Genomic DNA, 22,850 nt, shown 5'->3' with positions numbered 1-22,850 from the left:
GGCTGGGCCACTCCAGGACCTTCATGTGCTTCTTCTTGAGCCACTCCTTTGTTGCCTTGGCTGTGTGTTTTGCGTCATTGTCATGCTGGAATACCCATCCACGACCCATTCTCAATGCCCTGGCTGAGGGAAGGAGGTGCTCACCCAAGATCTGACGGTATATGGTCCCGTCCATCGTCCCTTCAATGTGGTGAAGGTGTCCTGTCCCCTTAGCAGAAAAACACCCCCAAAGCATAATGTGTCCACCTCTATGTTTGACGGTGGGGATGGTGTTCTTGGGCTCATAGGCAGCATTCCTCCTCCTCCACACACTGCGAGTTGAGTTGATGCCAAAGAGCTCGATTTTGGTCTCATCTGACCACAACACTTTTGCCCAGTTCTCCTCTGGATCATTCAGATGTGCATTGGCAAACTGCAGGCGGGCCTGTACATGTGCTGCCTTGAGCAGGGGGACCTTGCGGGCACTGCAAGATTTCAGTCCTTCACGGCGTAGTGTGTTACCAATTGTTTTCTTGGTGACTATGGTTCCAGCTGCCCTGAGATCATTGACAAGTTCCCCCCGTGTAGTTCTGGGCTGCTTTGTCACCGTTCTCATGATCATTGCAACTCCATGAGGTGAGATCTTGCATGGAGCCCCAGACCGAGGGAGATTGACAGTTGTTTTGTGTTTCTTCCATTTGCGAGTTATCATGTCAACTGTAGTCACCTTCTCACCAAGCTGCTTGGCGACAGTCTTGTAGCCCAGTCCAGCCTTGTGCAGGTCTACAACCTTGTCCCTGACATCCTTCAACAGCTCTTTGGTCTTGGGCATGGTGGTGAGTTTGGAAGCTGAGTGATTGCTTGCTTCTATGGACAGGTGTCTTTTATACAGGTACTGTAACAAGCTGGGATTAGGAGCACTCCCTTACAGAGGGTGTTCCTCATCTCAGCTCGTTACTTGCATATAGTGAAAAGATGCCTGGGAGCCTGAAATCTTGCTGGTTGATAGGGGATCGAATACTTATTTCCCTCACTACAATGCAAATCCATCGCTGACTTTTGAGCACTGGGCTTTTGAGGGTTTGTTTGTTGTTATTCTGTCTCTCACAGCTGCAATAAACCTACCATTCCAATTATAGCCTGGTCATTTCTGTGTCAGAGGGCAAACGGACAAAATCAGCAGGGGATCAAATACTTATTTCCCTCACTGTAGATTGCTATTCTTAGGGACTTCCTTCCTACCTGTCTGCCACTTCCTCTTCCTCTCCTTCCCCTTCCCTTCCTTCTCCCTTGCAACATGCAAGCTCCTCTCTCCCTGAACCATGTGTGTAGAGATGCATCCATCTGTATCCAGCTAGCTAGGTAGATTAGAGATCCTATCTCTCCACTTTGCTATCTAGAATGGACTTCCCTAATAAAGACTCCTTATATTGATTGGAAACTATGAACTGGCTCCAAGTTATTTGGCTCTCAGCATACACGCATGCCTGGGCAGACTTCGCTGTGTTGTGCCTCAGGGCACTCTGCTATATTATAAGGGTGTCTCTTACCAGAGAGAATTCCCAACACACACACTGTTGCCTGGAGTCAAATTCCATGGCAAATAGAAACCTAAAAAGAGTGAAGGAAATCTTCAGAACTAGGAATTTGAGATCACTGTAGCAGAAGTCTCTGCAGGAAGTGTCTTTGGCAGGGGGTAGAGAAATGGGTACACTTGGGGTCTGGGTTTAGCAGAGACTGGACTACCCACTTTCCTTTTCTCATTGCTCTCAGTCACTTTTTTATCATCATGACAGTACTACATTTGCATGATTTGAATTTTTTGAATGGCACAAATGTTCTTTTAGAACTACATGAGGGTTTTTCCAGGTGCTGGGTGTGTGTGTGTGGGGGGGGGGGAATGGGACTGTACATTTTGTGCGTGGTTACACAGGAGAGCTGGTCTTGTGGCAGCAAGCATGACTTGTCCCCTTACCTAAGCAGGGTCTGCCCTGGTTGCATATTATTATTATTATTATTATTATTATTATTATTATTATTATTATTACATTTATATCCCGCTCTTCCTCCAAGGAGCCCAGAGCGGTGTACTACATACTTGAGTTTCTCTTTCACAACAACCCTGTGAAGTAGGTTAGGCTGAGAGAGAAGTGACTGGCCCAGAGTCACCCAGCTAGTTTTTTTATGGCTGAATGGGGATTTGAACTCAGGTCTCCCCGGTCCTAGTCCAGCACTCTAACCACTACATCATGCTGGCTCTCGTTGAAAGGGAGACTAGAAGTGTGAGCACTGCAAGATATTCCTCTCGGGATGGAGCTGCTCTGGGAAGAGCAGAAGGTTTCAAGTTCCCTCCCTGGCTTCTCCAAGATAGGGCTGAGAGAGATTCCTGCCTTCAACCTTGGAGAAGTCGCTGCCAGTCTGTGAAGACAATACTGAGCTAGATAGACCAATGGTCTGACTCAGTATATGGCAGTTTCCTGTGTTCCTATGTTCCTATGTTCCTATTAACAAAGCTGTGTCAAGAGCCATGCACCTGGACTTGGCATCATTCAAAGTTCAGTAGCATTAAGTGGACTTCACTGACGTGCCCTGAACTGCATAGGACCCACAGCCATGACTGTGAAATCACTTGGAGTACATTTAAAGTTGCCTAGTGTCAGGGATGTGATTGAGCTGGAAAAAGAAAAAATGATGGATGAGGAAAGCCTGAAGGAAATGTGCATGTTTAGACAAAATAAGGTATTGAAAGGCACCCAAAGAGAAACAGCACAGTCGCTGATCCTCCTGTCCTCTGAGGACAGGGCCAGAAATAGTGACAATCTGCCCCACTGCAAAGCCCAGAGAGGGTGCATGCTCTCTGGATGAGTCGCGGAGATTCCCAGCCCTGAGAATCTCTGGTCCATAGAGCTGAAATCATTATTTGGGGATCCGTCAATCCCTCTCAGCACAACTTCAACCAAACTGTCTGGAAGTTCTTCTGGCCAAGCTGATCTCCAGCCGCATCGCTCCAGCACAAGGCAAGGCAGCAAGATGGCCCTTTTCATTCAGGCTTTTGGCCAATGAGCTCTCCTTGCTCTTAAAAAGATTACCCATGTTTTGTTCTGTTTTTATTTATTTTTATTGAGTTTTATTATTTTATCTTGTTTTTCTGTTTTATTGATTTTCATTGTTTAATCTCCTTGACTGTCCCGGGGTCTTAGGCTGAAGGGTAGTATATACATATAAATACAATAAATAAAACCAGGAGGTTATCTGTTTTAGAGCTGCTTCTCTCTCGCACACAAATAAACCTTATGTTGATTTAACTAAAGATTTATTCAGCAACAACTCCATTTTCTCCTCCTTTTCCACCTTCAGGCTCCCCACAGTGGATGCTGAGGCTCTCAAAGGGCACAGAGAGGAGGTGGCAGCAGTGGAGGCAGCACAAGATCTCCAGAAAGGGCTGGGCAGGGCCCTCGTACCCAATCCAAAGCAGATATTGGCTAATTTCCATCTGGGACTAGATGCAAGGGTAGGGGAGTGGACACGCGGATCAGGGGGAGATCCTGTTTCCCCTTTCTTCCCAGTTTATCAGACTGCACTGTCTTCTCCTTTCTGTACAGCTCACCCAGCTATGTTGAAAGCTCGAAGGCCACTGGAATCCTGGCTCTCATCCGAGCCCACTGTGCAAAGCTGGTTTCCATACTCCTTCTCTTGAAAACACCCTGCCTGGAATGTCCACATTTCGAAAACCCAATTTTCTACAGTGGTATCAGTTTCTCTGTGGGGGAGAGAGTGCGAGGGGACATCAGAGATGTCGTGACTTCAGGAACATCTCCAACACACACCCCCCCAGCTACCTTCTCAGGGGTCAGCACGTTAACCCCTGAGAGTCATTGGCCAACTGGATTCACTGGGCAACTGACCGAAGAGCAGAAATAGCAAGAAAACACAGATTCTCTGTGTCTGTGCCTCTGTGAAGTCTGATTGATTGATTGATTGATTGATTGATTTGATTTGATTATTATACTGCCCTTCCAAAATGGCTCAGGGCAGTTTACAATTAAAACAATGGCAGTCAGAGGTAATATACTGCAATAAACTAGTTGCAAACTACTTTAAATCTTCTAAAGAAGGACCCTCGCCATGTCACAGACTAGGGCCCTCTAGCAAATAATCCTATCTCATGCCATGACAGAGTCTGGGAGGAAGCAATATCCATTAAGCTAGTTAGCACCCCTGCTAACTGGGCAAAGAGGCACCTTTTACCATGGTGATTCTCTTTATTTAGCAGGGGGAGAGTAACTGGCCCTATCCACCCCCAGCACAGTACTTCCAGTGACTGTTGCTGGTGTGTGTCTTATGTTTCTTTTTAGAATGTGAGCCCTTTGGGGACAGGGAGCCATCTTATTTGTTATTTCTCTTTGTAAACCGCCCTGAGCCATTTTTGGAAGGGCGGTATAGAAATCGAATTATTAATTATTATTATTATTATTATTATTATTATTATTATTATTATTATTATTATCAGATCAGTTACAGTTAGAATGCTGATGTGCCTAAAGACTCCTTCAGCTGACATACGCACCTCCTCAGGTGTCAGGTTTTTTAAAAAAGAAAATTCAGAACTGCACAATGGTATGTGAGTATAATTTGCATGTATAGCATGCACCACTGCATCACACACCTGTGTGTTTTCCTTATCTGTGCACATATACTCTGCTGTCCTGAGTCACATTCCATGACAGGGAATGTCCACGGGTTAATGCACTTCTATGATCCCTGCACCAGTGTCTGAGCTAAGGGTCCTGTCTCAGGGGGCAGGAGGAAATTTCAGGTATGAAGAAATAAAAAGAGATTTTTTCCCAAGTAATAAAAAAGAGTTCTCTTTGGAGAAGGAAAAAGGGTCAGTGATAGGAAGCGATTGATGTTGCTGGCACATGATCTACTGTGTGCAGGTCACCAGCGACTTTTACACACAACAGGCTTTACCACGAGTTTACTGGGAGGCTTTACTGCAAACTCAAAGTTGTCCCAAAAGACTGACGCAATACAGTTTTCAATTGTATTGCAAATTCAATACAATTTTCAATTTTGTATTTTCAATTGTATTGAAAATCCATACAAATCCAAATGTATGGATTTGTATATCCATACAAATGGATATTAAAAATCCATTTATATCTGGTGGATTTTCTTTACCCCAGATATAAATCGGGCTACACTATAAGGCACAGTGAAAAACCTGAATTGTGTGTGAACTGCTCCCTGATAACTCACAGGGTCTTCAGGGTAAATCTGGTTGATATGTGACCGTACGCCCTCCATTCTGGACGAGATGCAAGTTAAAGAGCTTTAAAAGCCTCATGTGAAAAACCTCCTGGGGTTGTGTAACACCAGGAGGCTTTACAGACAGGGTTAGTTAGCCCATATCTCCTCCGGAAGAGAGTCTGTGCGTTCACACACCAGCCAAACTTAGCCCAAAGTCCATTTGAGATCCTTGGAAGCACTCCACACACAAAACACTCTCTCCATGCTAAATAAAGAGAATCACCATGTTAGCAAGGTGCCTCTTTGCTTAGTTAGCAGAGGACAAACTTCTAAACAAGTTAGAAGTTAGCAGGTTCAGTTAGTAGGGGACAAACTTCTAAACAACAAAACATAAAAGATATTGGATAAAATACAACACAGAGTGAGCTAGCAGAACATTCTTCTGCGAGCACAACAGTAGTCTGGATAACAGCCATAATCTTGCCACTGGGACTGTTGGAGATGGAGTTCCGGTGCATCGACCTTTTGCACCAACTATCCTAATGACCACTAGGGCCACTGAGAGCAGAGGTAGCTAGTGAGGGTCTCTTTATCTGTCCTGCCTTTGCCTCTACTCTATAACCCCTGCCTTGACTCCTCAGGTACTTATTGTAGAGTTAGTCCTCTTCCTTTGCTCTTAGAGAGTAGATGAAAACTTCTCTCCCTCCCTCCCTATTCATTATGTAGCTGATAGTTAGGATAGGTCTTTCCTATCCAAAATATACTTCACTAATAAACCTATTTAATTTAGATTGTACAACCATCTCCATGCGTGTTCTTAAAATAACTGCAACAACTAAACTCTGCACTCTACTCTGTAACTGGAGTGGGTAGCTGCTTCTTCTTCTTCTTCTTCTTCTTCTCCTCCTCCTCCCTCTTCCTCTTCCTCTTCTTCTTCCTCTTTCTCCTCCTCCTCCCGCCCCCCTCCAAAAAAAAGGGACTCAAAGGCCCAATGCTATAAGAAACACAATTCACAGCTGGCTTTGATGATGAAATTCTACTTTATACACAAGGGACCCCAAGTCCAAAGAAACTGTATCACCTTTAAACTTTATTCAGAGTGTCTGAAAATCCCAGATCACATTTTTATCAGGCAGATACCTTGGGGATTTAGAAACACTAATTACTTATTAGTAATCTAAATGAAATAAGTTATCTAAGTACAAACAGAAGCAAAGCAGAACCTATGTTACTGATCTTAAACAGATGCTAGCACCAGAGCAGACAAGTCATATAAGAAAGATTTCAGTGTGTTTTTCTTCATGGGGTGTGTTTTTCTTCATGGGAAAACTTATGGGCTGTCAGATCAGTTACTAGAAGCAGACTGTAAAACCCTTCACTTTGGAAGCCTTTCAGAATTGGTTGGAAGATCTGAGGAGCTTGAAGTTTTGTTAATCCTAATAGTGATGGACAACATTCCTAAAGCTGATGGACTTAGGTGGGGTGATTTTAATTCAAATATAAAAAAAGCTTTTAAGTCAGAGTGCTTAAGATTTTCATCTGTGCTCTAAAAAACCTGGAGATTGCAAACTGTCACCTGAACAATTGCATGCCATGTAAGCTGTAAATAATTGCTTCAGTTTGTAGCTGGCTTTACAAATTAGGCTCCAAGCCACAATTCTTTGCTTTGGTCTTTTAGCTCAATGTTTGTTTGTTTGTTTGTTTGTTTACATTTATATCCCAGTGTTGGACTTGGGAGGAATGTTCAACAGGTACAACTTTCCGAATCACTTGCTAGAAATGCATTCATTCAACTGGGAGGGAAAGAGAATTTTGCTATGAGGGGGCTGGAGCAGAGGATCTCCAAGATCTTTTCCAATTCTAACATTCTCGGATTTTATGATTATATTGTTCTCTGAATTTCTGCCTGATGCATCTCTACAAGGCATAGTGTTTTCCCCAAATGCCACCTGCTATATTAAATATCCAATCATAGATTCAACCGGTCTGCTTTCCATCCACAATCATTTGCCACAGATGCACCTGATGATGGATGATCCCCTGATGCATTGTGATATTATTCACAGCATCCCACAATTTATTTATTTTATTTTATTTTATTTTATTTTATTTTTAATTTTTATTCAGTTTCTATTCCACCCTTCCAAAAATGGCTCAGGGAGGTTTACAGGAGAAATAACAAATAAATAAGATGGACCCCTCTCCCCAAAGGGCTCACAATCTAAAAAGAAACATCAGACAGATACCAGCAACAGTCACTGGAGGTACTGTGCTGGGGGTGGATAGGGCCAGTTATTCTCCCCCTGCTAAATAAAGGGAATCACCATGTTAAAAAGGTGCCTCTTTGCAAAGTTAGCAGGGGTTAGAAATGGGCTTGGGGCAGTCCAAATGCTGCCTTGCCTCACAATCCTGGCAGGAGGCCAGCTTTCATTCAAGACCAACCTTTGCAAACTTTGAAAGGGGTGCAGAGGTCAGGGAGGAGGGAAAGTGGCCAGCAGCCTCTTCTTTTCTCTCTCTCTCCTCGTGTTGCTTGCCAACTTTTCAGGGAGCGTGAGGAGAGGAGAGGGTCAGATCAGAGCAGCTGTGATGGCCGCAGCAGCAGGGGCATCGCTCTGCCTTGCTGGTACCCTAGTAATGTACCGCCTGAGGTTATAGCCTCACCTTGCCCCATGGAAGGGCCACCCTTGAATGGGCAGCTAAGAGAATGTGCCATCCCGGGGTGGCCCTTTCATGAGTTGGGGTGAAGCAGTCATCTCAGGCAACAGATTCGTGGGACACCAGCAAGGCAGTAAAGGAGGCTATTCTCATTAGCAGCTCCCCCTCCTTTCTGTATTTACCTGAATCAAAGAATAGATTTTTTCCAAGTTCTTTCATGTTAGAAATCGAGGGGGGTGGTCACCTTAAATTCAGATAAGCTATTCCCACAGTCACTTGAAGGAGCCTAGCCTGCTTGCTAGTGATCGTGGGAACTACCGGGCTCTGAGGTTAATAGAGCAAGCACTCCATTAATGGTGACACATGAGTAGACCCCGACCGGGAGGCTGTGCATGGCAACACATGTTGCCCTGCGGTGCTGGGAGGCTGTGTCGCCCGCAGTGCACGGCAACACATGAGTAGACCCCCCAACCGGGAGGATTCAGCCAGCCAACTTGTATAGAGGACATGCAACCAGCCTCCCAGCCAGCCTCCTGGCCTTGGGGGTCTTGCCTCCGATCCCTGCACACAACTCAAGGTTTGATCATCTGCAGGGAGAGCGAGCTAAGCCTTCTCTCCCCGCCAAACCCCATCTGCCGCTTTGCACGGGTTGTGTGAAGCGCCTCAGGGTGTTCCTCCTTTTGAGTAAATAAGGGTATAAGTTGTATTTAACCTCTGTTTTTAAAGGGGCTCATCTTAAATTCAGAGTCATCTTGTATTTGGGTAAATATGGTAACTGCCCCCTGAATCCACATACATTCTGCTCCTCTGAGTTACATTGGGGCAGTTTTGGGGTGGGGTTCCCCCCCCTTAGGTTTTTTTCCTTCAGATTTTTGAGAAATTGATTATCTGTGGGTTACTGTGAGTCTGCCAATATCTCTCTTTTATGCTCCAGTGATGTGTCCATAAATAACATGACATTTCCAGCTCTTTCAGGAATCGATATATTTAGGGGGGCTCCTGCAATGGGGGACAGAATAAGCTTCAAAACCATTGCCCTCCACAAGGTGGCTGACACACTGTACACTTCTAGGCCCAAATTGGTTTTTTTCAGAAGGCCTTTGGTCTAAATCTCAAATTTGAGTCCCCCCAGATGTTGCTGGACTGCAGCTCCCACCATCCTCTTCCACAATGGGCCATTGTGGCTGGGGACGATTGGAATGGTTGGCCAACAACACCCAGGGACCCAAACTGGAGAGCCCCTGGCCCAAGAAGTTGACTTTGCTTTGTTTGATTTGGGTCAGCCTTTGATTTTGCTGTCTGTCTGGATTTTCTTATATATTTATTTGCCCCTCTGGGTAGTTTGGGATGATGAAAAGTAGAGTGCAGGTATGTAAAGCAAACATGCCTGGTTTAGAAGACAAAAGAAACTATCTGCTCTTGAAGCTATTTTTGTGTGGTGGGTGGTCGTGAGAAAGGAAACCTGTGTTGATTTCAACACTGAAAAACTGTTCATTTGGATGTGGCCTACAAAGGCAGATGGAAAGATGATGGTTATAGGTGTCCATACCGATAAAGCCCTAAACAGATTTGGCCCAAGATATTTAAGATAATGTCTTCTTCATTATGAGCTCCATCTCCCATTGAGATCATCTGGAGATGTTCATCTGCAATTGCCAACAGTTTGTCTGGTGGCTACTCAGGGACGGGCCTTCTCTGTTACCACCCCAAGACTCTGGAATGTGCTTCCCGCTGAAATAAGAGCCTCCCCATCTCTTAGAACTTTTAGAGTCTCTAAAGACACATTTATTCACCCAAGCTTTTTAACTAACCTTGTGGTTTAAAATTGTTTAAAGGTTTTAATTTGTTTCATGGTGCTGTAAACCACACAGAGACGAAAGTTTGGAGCAGTAGACAAACAAACAAACAAACAAACCTCTCTGTTGCTATTGCCCTGCAGGATGCTGGACAGAATAGGCCCTATGAACCATACAACTATCACACAAGTCATCTTGATAGGACTGACCAGCCACCGAACGACACAGATTGCCCTCTTTGTGGTTATCCTCATTGCCTATCTGATCACCATGGTGAGCAACCTACTCATCATCATGTTGGTCCAGTGGGACTCCCGCCTCCACACACCCATGTACTTCTTCCTCAGTAATCTTTCAGGTTTGGAGATGTGTTTTGTTAGTAGCATTGTGCCCCAAATGTTGGCTCATCTGCTGGTTGGGAGTGGAAGAATCTCTTTCCACCGTTGCATAGCTCAGATGTATATCACGTGTTCTCTGGGATGCACGGAAGGCTTGCTGCTAGGTGCCATGGCCTATGACCGCTACTTGGCCATCTGCTATCCCTTGTTGTATGCTAGAGTCATGAGCAGAGATCGCTGTTCGCTGCTGGCTGTAGCCTCGTGGGCAGGAGCCTTCTCTCTTTCTGGGCTCATCACAGCCTGTATTCTGCAGCTCCCGTTCTGTGGCCCTAACCGCATCAACCATTTCAGCTGTGAGTTTATCATGGTGCTTAAGCTGGGATGTGCTGACACTCACTTCATTGAGGTCATCATCTTTGTGGTGTGCATTTTCATCTTAGTCATCCCACTGTTTGCTATCCTGGCTTCTTATGGGCTCATCATCATGTCGGTCCTGCACATGAGTTCAGGTGCAGGCCGGAATAAAGCCTTCTCCACATGTACTTCCCACTTACTGGTGGTCACCATGTTTTATGCCTGCCTCATTGCCCTCTACATGAGAGTTCAGTCTGGCAGAGATCCTGGCAATGACAAATACGTGGCTATCTTTTATGTAGTGTTCACCCCTCTCCTCAACCCAGTTATCTACACCTTGAGAAACAAGGAAGTCCATGCTGCAGTAAGCAAGGTCTTTCCTGAACACAAGGTCTGAACACCAGATGCCATTCATTCATTCATTCATTCATTCGATTTGCACTGTCCAGACAACTTGTATTTGCTCAGGATATCTACCAACAATAGGTAGGGGGGATCTGCTTACCTGAGCATTAAACACCTAGACTTTATATCCCGACAGTTTCCAATATACTAATTCAGTTTTTAACCTTTCAGTTTTTAACCTTAGCTGTGTGTGTAGTGCTGTCATGGATTCCTCACCAACTGCAGACTGCCATCCCACTCCCTTTTCCAATACCTGTATATGCTATTTATTCGTGAATAAATATGCTATTTATTGATTTAAATATGCTAACTTAAATATGCTATTTATTGGTGCAGGTGAAGATACCAAATAAGATTGGTGAAGATACCAAACTAATGGTCATGCAGAGGAGGCGTGTTGAGTGCATTTTCATCACCACTAAATACTACAATTGACCCTACAAAATCAGCGCTAGGGATTAAGGCTCTCATGCTTAAACCTTGTCATGTTCACCAATTACATCCTGAGATAAGTACATAAAATATAACACCAAAATGACTATAGGCTAGAAAAGAGCAGGGGGCAAGGAGAATTCATGGTGGTGCAGTGGGGAAATGACTTGACCAGCAAGCCAGAGGTTGCCAGTATGAATCCTTGTTGGTATGTTTCCCAGACTGTGGGAAACATCTATATCAGGCAGCAGCGATATAAGAAGATGCTGAAAGGCATCATCTCATATTGCGTGGGAGGAGGCAATGGTAAACCCCTCCTGCATTCTACCAAAGACAACCACAAGGCTCTGTGGTCACCAGGATTCGACACCGATTCAATGGCACACTTTACCTTAAAGCAAAATCTAAAAATGCATAAAAACAAAATACTGTAATAGCTATAGAAAAGAAATGAAGACTACACAAAGTCTGAGATATTAATAGCAGTAATCAAACAAAAAATACACAGAGCTTTCCAGTTAAGGCTAGAATTCTATACACACTTACTTGGGAGAAAGTCTGATTGAAACCAATGGTGCTTACTTCCAAAATCTGATTGAGACCAATGGCACTTGCTTTTAAGTAGGCATGCATAGAATGGATTGCACTATAAAGCCAAAAACCTTAACCATTACAATGCATAGGTAGGCAGTGATTTACATCAAAATCAAGCTATCCTCTCAACTGCCCTATAGAGATCCCCTGCTGACAAAACAACAACAACCCCAAAGGCAATATTCCTCAAGGGATTACTTATTGTGAACCTCTCCCAGCCAGCCTCCAGTGCTTCATCTGCTTTACTCTTCTATTTTTTAAAAAAGAATATATTAAGAAGATTTTTAAAAAGCACGATTGCATTAACATCTCTTGAGCTTCCAACAGTTACATTTGAGATATTACAAATGACAATCCAAGATCCCACTTCCACCCTTTGCCCTCCTTCACCCTCACAGTGGATAATACAAAAAAGTATGAGATATAAGTAATACAGTAGTCAACCCGTGAAAAAAACCAAATCTTGGGTGTGGATGTTGACCATGTACTATATTGTAATTTATGAAAGGTTCCCATATTAACGCAAATGTTTCATCTGAATTATTCTGCAAATAAGCAGTGACCTTAACCATTGAGGCATATTTCCATAACTTTAGTAGCCATTTATCCAAAGTTGGGATTGCTTGTGACCGCCAGTTGGCAACATAAAGAATCCTAGCAGCAGTAATCATATATAAGGACAACTCAGTGTATTTAGTAGGTGTACCAGGTTTAGTCATATTCAGCAAAAAATGCTCTGGTGAATATGGAAAATTTATATTTAAAATTTGTTGCATCTTAAGATGAATTTTCCCACAAAATTGTTGTGCTTTGCCACAAGTCCACCATGAATGATAAAATGTCCCTGCATGAGTCTTGCATTTCCAACAATCTCCCGGGATTGATTGCTGTCCATCTTTCTAATGGTCTCAGGAGTAATGTACCAACGAAAGTACATTTTGTACCAATTCTCTCTTAAGGTACTGTTTGCTGTAAATTTAATGTTCACCTTTCATTGATACTCCCACTGTTGAATATCAATTGTCCTGTTTACGTTTTGCATCCATTTAATCATACAGTCTTTAATCTGTTCTGTTTCTGAGTCATATTTCAACAACTTTTATATCAATTTATATCAATCCCAATAAATGATCGTTTTGAGTTATTAATACTTCAAATTCTGTTAAGTCTCTGAGTTTACCACCTTGTTTTTGTATTTCTTTCTGCACAATTGAATAATTTGTAAATATTGAAACCATGGAGGTTCCTCAGACATAAGAACATAAGAACAGCCCTGCTGGATCAGGCCCAAGGCCCATCTAGTCCAGCATCCTGTTTCGCACAGTGGCCCACCAGATGCCAATTGGGAGCCTACAGTCAGGAGTTGAGGGCATGCCCTCTCACCTGCCATTACTCCCCTGCAACTGGTACTCAGAGGCACCCTGCCCTTGAGGCAGGAGGTGGCCTACAGCCCTCCGACTAGTAGCCATTGATAGACCTCTGCTCCATGAAGTCATCCAAACCCCTCTTAAAGCCATCCAGGTTGTTGGCTGTCACCACATCCTGTGGCAGAGAGTTCCACAAGTGGATCACGCGTTGTGTGAAAAAGTACTTCTGTTTGTTGGTCCTAGACCTTCTGGCAATCAATTTCATGGACTGCCCCCTGGTTCTAGTGTTGTGTGAGAGGGAAAAGAATCTCTCTCTCTCCACTTTCTCCACACCATGCATGATTTTATAGACCTCTATCATGTCTCCCCGCAGTTGTCTTTTTTCTAAACTAAAAAGCCCCAGGTGTTGTAGTCTTGCCTCATAGGAAAGGTGCTCTAGTCCCCTGATCATCTTGGTTGCCCTTTTCTGTACCTTCTCCAGTTCAACAATGTCCTTTTTAAGATGTGGTGACCAGAACTGTACGCAGTACTCCAAGTGTGGTCGCACCATAGTTTTGTATAAGGGCATTAAAATGTTAGCCGTTTTATTTTCAATCCCCTTCCTAATGATCCCTAGCATGGAATTTGCCTTTTTCACAGCTGCCGCACATTGAGTCGACACTTTCAACGAGCTGTCAACCACAACCCCAAGATCCCTCTCCTGGTCCGTCACCGACAGCTCGGATCCCATCAGCATATACTTGAAGTTGGGTTTTTTCGTCCCAATGTGCATCACTTTACACTTGCTAACATTGAACTGCATTTGCCATTTTGTCGCCCACTCCCCCAGGTTGGAGAGATCCTTTTTGAGCTGCTCACAATCCGTTTGAGATTTCACTACCCGGAAGAGTTTGGTATCATCTTCAAATTTGGCCACGTCGCTGCTTACCCCTGCTTCTAGATCATTTATGAATAAATTAAAAAGCACCGGTCCCAGTACAGATCCCTGGGGGACCCCACTTCTTACTTCCCTCCATTGTGAAAACTCTCCATTTATACCTACCCTCTGTTTCCTGTCTTTCAACCAGTTAGCAATCCACACATGTACTTGTCCCTTTATCCCATGACAGCTAAGTTTCCTCAGGAGCCTTTGATGAGGAACTTTGTCAAAAGCTTTTTGGAAGTCCAGGTAGACTATGTCAACTGGATCACCTTGATCCACACACTTGTTCACACTCTCAAAGAAGTCCAAAAGGTTGGTGAGGCAAGATTTACCTTTGCGGAAGCCATGCTGGCTCACTCCGAGCAGGGCCTGTTCTTCTAGGTGCTTTACAATTTTATCCTTGAGGATGCTTTCCATCAATTTGCCTGGAACGGATGTTAGGCTAACTGGCCTGTAATTTCCCGGATCTCCCCTGGATCCCTTTTTGAAAATCGGTGTTACATTTGCCACTCTCCAGTCCTCTGGTACAGAGCCCGATTTCAGGGATAAGTTAAATATTTTAGCAAGAAGGTTGGCAATTTCACATTTGAGTTCTTTGAGGACTCTTGGATGAATGCCATCCGGCCCTGGTGATTTGTTAGCTTTCAGTTTTTCCAGACAGTTTAGAACATCATCCTTGTCACTTTTATCTGACTCAGCTCTCTAGCCTCCATCCCTAAAAAGCCTGGTTCAGGAACAGGTATATGCTCAGTATCCTCTGCTGTGAAGACAGATGCAAAGAACTCATTCAGTTTCTCTGCAACCTCCATATCCTCCTTAATAATCCCTTTCACTCCCTCATTGTCTAATGGCCCAACCGCCTCCCTGGCAGGTTTCCTGCTTCTGATGTACTTAAAGAAGTTTTTGTTATTCCCCTTGATACTTTTGGCTAAATGTTCCTCAAACTCTCTTTTTGCCTCCCTTATTGTCACCTTGCATTTCTTTTGCCAGAGTTTGTGTTCCTTTTTGTTCTCTTCATTTGGACAGGCCTTCCAATTTCGGAAGGAAGTCTTCTTCCCTTTTATGGCTTCCTTGACGGTACCCGTTAGCCATGCTGGCATCCTCCTGGACTTAGTGGTACCTTTCCTCCTTTTGGGTATACAATCTAACTGGGCTTCTAGTATTGTGGTTTTGAGTAAACTCCATGCACTCTGGAGCGAAGTGACTCTCCTGATTTTCCCCCTTAGCTTTTTTTTCACCATACACCTCATTTTGGAGAAGTTTCCTCTTCTGAAATGCAAAATGTCCGTGTTAGACATCCTTGGTGATTCTCTCCCCGCATGTATGCTGAATTTGATGGCACTATGGTCACTGTACCCTAAAGGGTCGATGACACTGACATCACGCACCAGGTCCTGGGTGTCACTCAGAATTAGATCTAAGGTCGCCTTCTCTCTGGTTGGTTCCATGACCAACTGTTCTACGGCACAGTCATTTAGCGTATCTAGAAATTTGACCTCTTTGTCCTGACTTGAATGTGAATTTATCCAGTCTATGTGTGGGTAGTTGAAATCACCCATTATTACAGCCCTGCCTCTCCTTGACGCCTCCCTGATTTCCTCCTGCAACTCCCAGTCACTGTCATCATTTTGATCCGGAGGGCGATAGCACGTCCCCAGTAGCACGTTTCCTTTCCGACCTTGTATAGTCACCCACAGGGTTTCTGTGGAGGACTCCAGTCCACTTAGGTTTTCTAGCTTATTAGATTCTATCCCTTCTTTAACATACAGTGCTACCCCTCCTCCAAGGCGCCCCTCCCTGTCCTTTCTGTAGAGTTTATACCCAGGGATAACAGTGTCCCACTGGTTCTCACTGTTCCACCATGTTTCTGTTATGCCCACTATGTCTATTTCTGCGTTAGCAACCAAGCACTCCAGCTCACCCATCTTGGTTCGGAGGCTTCTGGCATTGGCATACAAGCCCCTATACGCTGAATCTCTCCCCTGATGTATGCTACTCTTTTGACTCTTTGACCTGCTGGCACAGGCTCCCATCTGCTCTTTATGCGGTTTTGCTCCATCCCCTTCTGTTTTATTTGCATTCTTTGCAGCCTCACACTTTAAAGGATGGCTTTTGCCAAACGGGATACTGCCCAGCTCCCATCGGCTGTTCCCCAAATGTCATTTTAAAAGCTACTCTGCAACCTTTTTGATTTTAAGCGCCAGCAGTCTGGTTCCATCTTGGTTCAAGTGCAGCCCGTCTCTTTTGTACAGGCCTTGCTTGCCCCAAAATGTGTCCCAGTGCCTAACAAATCTAAACCCCTCCTCCCGGCACCACCGTCTCATCCACTCATTGAAACCCCTCAGCTCTGCCTGTCTCACTGTACTTGCGTGTGGAACAGGTAGCATTTCTGAGAATGCTACCTTGGGGGTCCTGGACTTCAAAATGCTACCTATCAGCCTAAATTTGGCTTCTAGGACCTCCCGACTGCATTTCCCCACATCGTTGGTGCCGACGTGCACCACGACAGCTGTCTCCTCCCCAGCACTGCCTAGGAGCCTGTCTAGACGCTGCATAATGTCCGCAACCTTCGCACCAGGCAGGCAAGTCACCGTGCGGTCAACACGCGGGTCACAAACCCATCTCTCTATCCCCCTAATGATCGAATCACCAACTACAAGGAGGCCCCCACCCCCCAGAGGAGTATCCCCTGTGCGAGAGGATATGGGCTCATCATCCACGGAAGGGGTCCCTTCTAAAGGAGCATCTCCCTCTTCCTCAGACTGATGTCCTCCTTGCCCAAGACCTTCATTCTCCCTGACAGCAGAGGAGCTACCGGCCCTGGAGTGGGATGCCTCTATCACATCCCTGAAGGTCTCGTCCACATGCCTCTCTGTCTCTCTGAGCTTCTCCAGATCCGCCACCTTGGTCTCGAGGGAACAGATTTGTTCCCTGAGAGCCAGGAGCTCCTTGCACCGAGCACACACCCACGACTTCTGCCCATGGGGCAAATAGTCATACATGTGGCACTCTGTGCAATACACTGGGAAGTGCCCCTTCCCCTGCTGACCTTCTATCTTCATATTGTTTTAGTTAGCTCTTTACAGTATTTAGGGAGCTTATTGTCCGTTTATTAGATATTTTGTTAGGATAGGTCTCAGCTGTAATGGTCAGCTATTTAACTGTCCAAACAGCCTTTCCCAAGAATATGAGGGATATGAGGGAGGGACATGTACTTACGTTCTCTTCTCCACCAGGCTCCTTGTGATTGCGATTGCGATTGCGATTTCAGGGGCTCCTTCCAGGCTCCCCCGCACACTTCCCGCTAAACTCCTGCAAAACTCCTACGTCCTGTTCGCTATGCTCTGTTCGCTATGCTCTCGGGCCTTCACCTCATATGTAGAGTAGCCTTCCAACTGTCACACAGGATGAGAGCCAAAGGAAAGGAAATGTGGGGCCCCGCCCAGCCCTAGCTGATTCCACCCCCACCAATCAGCAAACAGTGCCTTTAGGGAACCCTAAGAACTCCTAGCCCTCTGATATCTTAACCCTAACAAGGAACCCTAGCAAGGAACCCTAACAAGTAACACTCACAAAGATAGAGAGACTAAGACCTACCCCTTAAAGAGAAACAGCCCCTGCAAAACTCTCCTCTTCTTGTTAGTTTGAGGGAGAAAAAGCTAGATGCTTAGAAAGGCTTGCTCACCTTCTCAGCTGTGTCTGCTCTTCCCAGAGTGCACCAGAGTGTGTCTGCTCTTCCCAGACCATTCCAAAGTGACAAATGAATAGATTTTGGTTTAACTTTTCCAGTAGTTAAGTTTTGCTTGTTATATGCCTTCTCTCTCCAAAAGTCAAACTTATTAGACTTTTCTTCTTCATGAAAAAAAAAAAGTTTATATAGAAGCCAAAGGTGATAGATCCGGACTAATCCTTATCTTGTACTTATCCCAGACATTTAACAGACTATTTCTGATTGTGTGGGACTTTATTCCTGGTCATTTCTTTTTATGTTAGTCCCTAAAAACCTATGTAGTCTATCCAACAGATCTGAACATAGGAACATAGAAAACTGCCATATACTGAGTCAGACTATTGGTCTATCTAGCTCAGTATTGTCTTCACAGACTGGCAGAGGCTTCTCCAAGGTTGTAGGCAGGAGTCTCTCCCAGCCCTATCTTGGTGATGCTGCCAGGGAGGGAACTTGGAACCTTCTGCTCTTCCTAGAGCGGCTCTATCCCCAGAGGGGAATATCTTGCAGTGCTCACACATCATCTCCCATTCATAAGCAACCAGGGCAGACCCTTCTTAGCTATGGGGACAAGTCATGCTTGCTACCACAAGACCAGCTCTCCTCTCCCTCCATGATCTGATCCCTCCATGTCCATAATCGAACTGTACAGTTCTCTAATCCAATTCGAGATCCATGTCAAACAACTGGCATGGTAGTACAGTTTCAGATTAGGGACAGCTAATCCTCCTTGTTCTTTTGTGTCTTGCATTATCCTGAACTTGATTCTTGGCTTCTTGTAAGCCCAGATAAAAGAGTTTATATGCCTCTGCTATATGTTCAATATTTTATCTTCAATTTTAACCGGAATCATTTGAAATAAAACAATCCATTCTTGGTAAAATATTCATTTTCACTGTTGCTATCTTACCTTAGATTTAGTTTTTTCCACCTGTTTAAATCTGCTAAAATAAGATTCCATACTGGTAGGTAACTGTTCTTAAACAAGTCTTTATTGTTCCTTGTTAAATTAATCCTGATATTTAATAGGTTTTGCTGTCGTCTGAAATCCAGTCTTGTCTTTGAGATACAATAATTCCATAGCTGACAGGTTCCATGTAATAATCTGTGTTTTACTTTTGTTAATCTTGTATCCCGAAACCTTACTGGAACTGGTTTATATGTTCCATTATTGCATCTAGGGAGTCCTTTGGTTGGGTAATTGTAAGGACCACATAATCGGCATACAATTTTATTTTATGTTCCTGCTTCACCAATTTAATTCCGTAAATACTTTGCTCTTGCTGAATCTTCTTTGCCACAGGTTCGGGAGCCAAAATAAACAACAGTGGAGAAAGAGGGCACCTTGTCTGGTGCCTTTGTTAATGGCACATTTTTTGGATAGAGTTCCATTCACTATAATCTTTGCCGATTGTGCCTGATAAATACTTTGAATCCATGAGAGTAAATTTGATCCACAGTTCACTCTTTCCAGAACCTTAAACAAAAAGGACCAGTCCAGGTTATCAAATGCTTTCTCTGCATCCAAGAAAATCATCGCTGCTTTACTCTTCCTCTTTGTGAGATCATCTATTGCATTCAGTGCAACTCTCAGGTTGTCTTTCATGTATCTCTTCGGTGTAAATCCTGTTTGATCGGGATGTATTGCTTTGCTCTTCTAAATCCAGTGGCTGAGCAGAATAGTGACCAAACATTTTGCTCCACAAATACACTTCCACATAGGCTAGAGTGTAGCTTTTTCTTTTAAAATGAAAGTTGGGGATCTGGGCAAGCTAATAAGCTATCCAGATGCCAGTGGGGAACATGCTTAAAATCTGGTACTGTAAATACCCGGGAAAAAGACCCAGAAATGTGGGGGAGATGGCAACCTTATGATCAATGTAATGTAGATCAAGCTGAGTGAAGATTGGGAGCAAAGCTGATCAGACTAGTGGGCTCCCTGCTTGGACTTTGAATTTGGGTGCCCAACCCCCCCTTCCTTGCTCCCACCCACTGGCCACGCTTCCGCCTTGTCATTTTCTCGCCCACCCGCCCGCTCACCCGTCCATCCTTTTCTCCCCCCCAGCTGTCGTTTTCTTCTCCCCCCCTTCCCCCACCCCCAGCCAGCTGGCCAGCTGCTGCCTTTTTCACCCTCTGGCTCACTAGCTGCCGGTGGTTTTTTTCCTGCCTCGCCCACCACTTTCTTCTCCCCCTGCTGGCAGCTGCTTGTGAATTCTCGCAAGAGCTGCCACACATGGGATTAACCATGGGTATGTGTTATATATATATATATATATATATATATACACACACACACACACACACACACACACACACACACTCAGCAACGGCGGAGCGGGATCACCAGCAGCCTGTGTGCAGCCACTGTGGTGGCCCCACTGACCCCGCCCCCGCATCTGACTTCAGACACTGGGGCTAGCCACGCCCCCGCATCTGACATCAGACGCGGGGGCGTGGTCTGGCTGAATGGAGCCTTGAGGCTCCGTTAGGGCCAGGACAGGAGAGTTGCCTTTTAACTGTTGAAGGGGCCGCGTGGCCCCTTCGGCACTTAAACGAAGGCTGGCGCTGCTTTTGCAGCCCAGCCCTGGAGTGGCTCTTTCCTGTCTTTTGCAGGGAAGAGCTGCCAGCCTTTTAACTCCTGAGCAGGGGCCACCCGTCCCCTTTGGCAGCTAAGCAAAGGCAACCAGGAGCGGCTCTTCCCTGCCTTTGCAGGGAACAGTTACTCCTGGCTGGTGCTGCGAATGCAGCGCCAGCCTTTGTTTAGCTCCCAAAGGGGCCTCGCGGCCCCTGCTCAGGAGCTAAACTAGCCTCCCCGCGTCTGAAGTCAGATGCGGGGGGCGTGTTGGGGCTGCAAGACGCGGCCCCTGATTAGTCGGTGGCCCGGGTTCTTTGAACCCGTTGGCCCAATGGTGGCTCTGCCCCTGATACTCACAGAGGTCTTTCACATGACTGCCAAGGGCAGATGGGGAGGGCGTGGGGGAAAGGCAAGAAAAGGTTTACCTTCCCTGCAGATGATCGACTCACTCTCCCTGCCACCTTCCAGCTGTGGCGCACACAACCAGCTCTTCTGGGGGCTTTGCAGTGTTCCAGAGGTCAGGATCATATGTCCTGGCCTCCAGGAACCCCCAATTCCAGAGTGTGGTGCATTGGGGGATTCCCCCTGGAGATAGGCCGTGCCCATCTTTGTGTCTGGAAGCAGCCCATGCAGACACACAACCCCTTAGCTGGGGATAAGGTAGTTCTTGTTCCCTTAACCCAGGCTAACAGCTGGGCTTTAGCACTTGGTTTGCCAGCACTGCCCCTCCGGGATCTGCGTGGATCCTGGCAGTTCACATGACCAGCCTAGGCCATGGGACTTTGAGGACTTCTCAAAGTCTTTAAAATGATCAAAGTGCATCCTTATTGTGTGGATCTGGTGCTTCACAAATGGCTTTCACCAAGTCTGTTTGGGGATGTATGCCACTCTGAGATATTGTGTGTCCCAAGTACATCACAGAGTGTGTGCAAAATTGACATTTCTTTGCAGAGATCCTAAGCCCATGTGGTTGGAGATTTTCTAAAGATTTCTCTCAGTTTATCATCATGATCCTCAAAGGCTTTACCAAACACTGTCATCCTGAAAGTAAGTGATGCTATCCATAGTTCCAAAATTTGCATGCATTATCCATTCAAATACCAAAGCTGCAGAGGCTAATCCAAAGGGCAGTCTTTTGTATTGAAAAAGACCCTCTGGGGTAATGAAGGCTGTGTATTTATGAGAACTTTTTAGCAAAGGAATTTGATGATAGGCTGAAGACAAGTCCAAATTTGTGAACACTGAGACCTCTTTCAGAGTAAACAGCATTTCATTAATTTTGGGTAATGGATGACAATCCACTACCATGTTGGAGTTCACATCTCTTAAATCCATGCACATTCAAAGTGTACCATTTTATTTCTGCACAAGAACAATGGGAGAGACCCATTCTGATGAATCAACAGGCTCTATAACGTCAGCATGTGGTTCTTAAGAGCTCCTTTCTAAGTGGTTGGCACAATGCTATAGGTACGTTCCTCACTTTGTGTGGTACAGGTATTGCATTTGCCTTCATCTGAATTTTATATTTGAAATCTATGGCAGTTGCAGCAGGAGTATACGCAAAAACATCCAAGAACTCAGCAATCTTATCAGCATATGGGTTCACCACCATCTGTAATATGGTTCCATACTATTTGGGTCTAACACGATCCGTAGATCTTTCTGATGCTTCCAGCTCAATAATGAGACTCCTTTTTGTGACACACACACACACAAACACACACAGTGTGTCCTTTGTATTCCAGGACAGCAGTGAAGTATCCATTTGTGGCAATAGGAGAACCTTCATTTCTCCACGGGTGGATGTCTGAAGGCTGCAGGTGCAGATCTGATGTAATAAGGAGTTTCTTGTAAATTAGATGTGAAACAATAGTGTATGGAGAACCAGAATCAGCCAGCATCCTCATTTCATGGCCAGTAACTTGAAAATGTGGAGAAGCAGGCTCTGATTCTGTCACACTTCAAATGTTGCCAGGAAGTGGTTCCTCTGCCTAATTATCATATAGTAAATCAGTAATGGAGTGGACAGAAGACTTGCAACCCTTAGCAAATTGTCTGCCTTTTTTGCACCTGTTGCAAATGACCTTCTGTGTAGGACAGTGAGCAAAATTGGCTTTGTGGGCAGGGCAGTGTCTCCACATCGGTAGCAGTGTTAGCTCCCCTTTTCTTGTGCTGCCACTTTCTGGGGCAGTGCCTTATGGGAAGATTGGGTTTGGAAGGTGTTGTATTCTATCCAGTATCTTTTATGTTTTGTTGTTTGCATGTAATCTCCTGTTCCTGGGAAGAAACACAATTCGGGGCTACTTGACACATTATGAAAACAAACAGAATGAATATTTATATATTCAACAAAAGTTCCCAAAATGGTTTACATAGATTGGTAGCTAGCTAGCTAGATATAAATCAATAAATGATAGAAATAAATCAATATCTATCTATCTATCTATCTATCT

At 44.9% G+C, this 22,850-nt stretch overlaps 1 protein-coding gene across 1 annotated transcript; it reads left to right on the top strand.

Annotated features, from left to right (window-relative positions):
- Nucleotides 1–9,845: 9,845 nt before the first annotated feature.
- LOC128330841 (olfactory receptor 2D2-like) lies at nucleotides 9,846–16,911 on the top strand (the record flags this gene model as incomplete). Its single annotated transcript, XM_053264206.1, has 3 exons — nucleotides 9,846–10,736; nucleotides 16,482–16,501; nucleotides 16,896–16,911. Coding segments are annotated over exons 1-3 (927 nt in total), but the record flags the coding sequence as incomplete, so codon positions are not given.
- Between the last annotated feature and the right edge of the window lie 5,939 nt (nucleotides 16,912–22,850).

Source organism: Hemicordylus capensis, chromosome 6, assembly GCF_027244095.1.
Source record: "Hemicordylus capensis ecotype Gifberg chromosome 6, rHemCap1.1.pri, whole genome shotgun sequence".
NCBI lineage: Eukaryota > Metazoa > Chordata > Lepidosauria > Squamata > Cordylidae > Hemicordylus > Hemicordylus capensis.
Note: the sequence above shows the minus strand (reverse complement) of the source record. Positions and strands in the feature narration are given on the sequence as shown.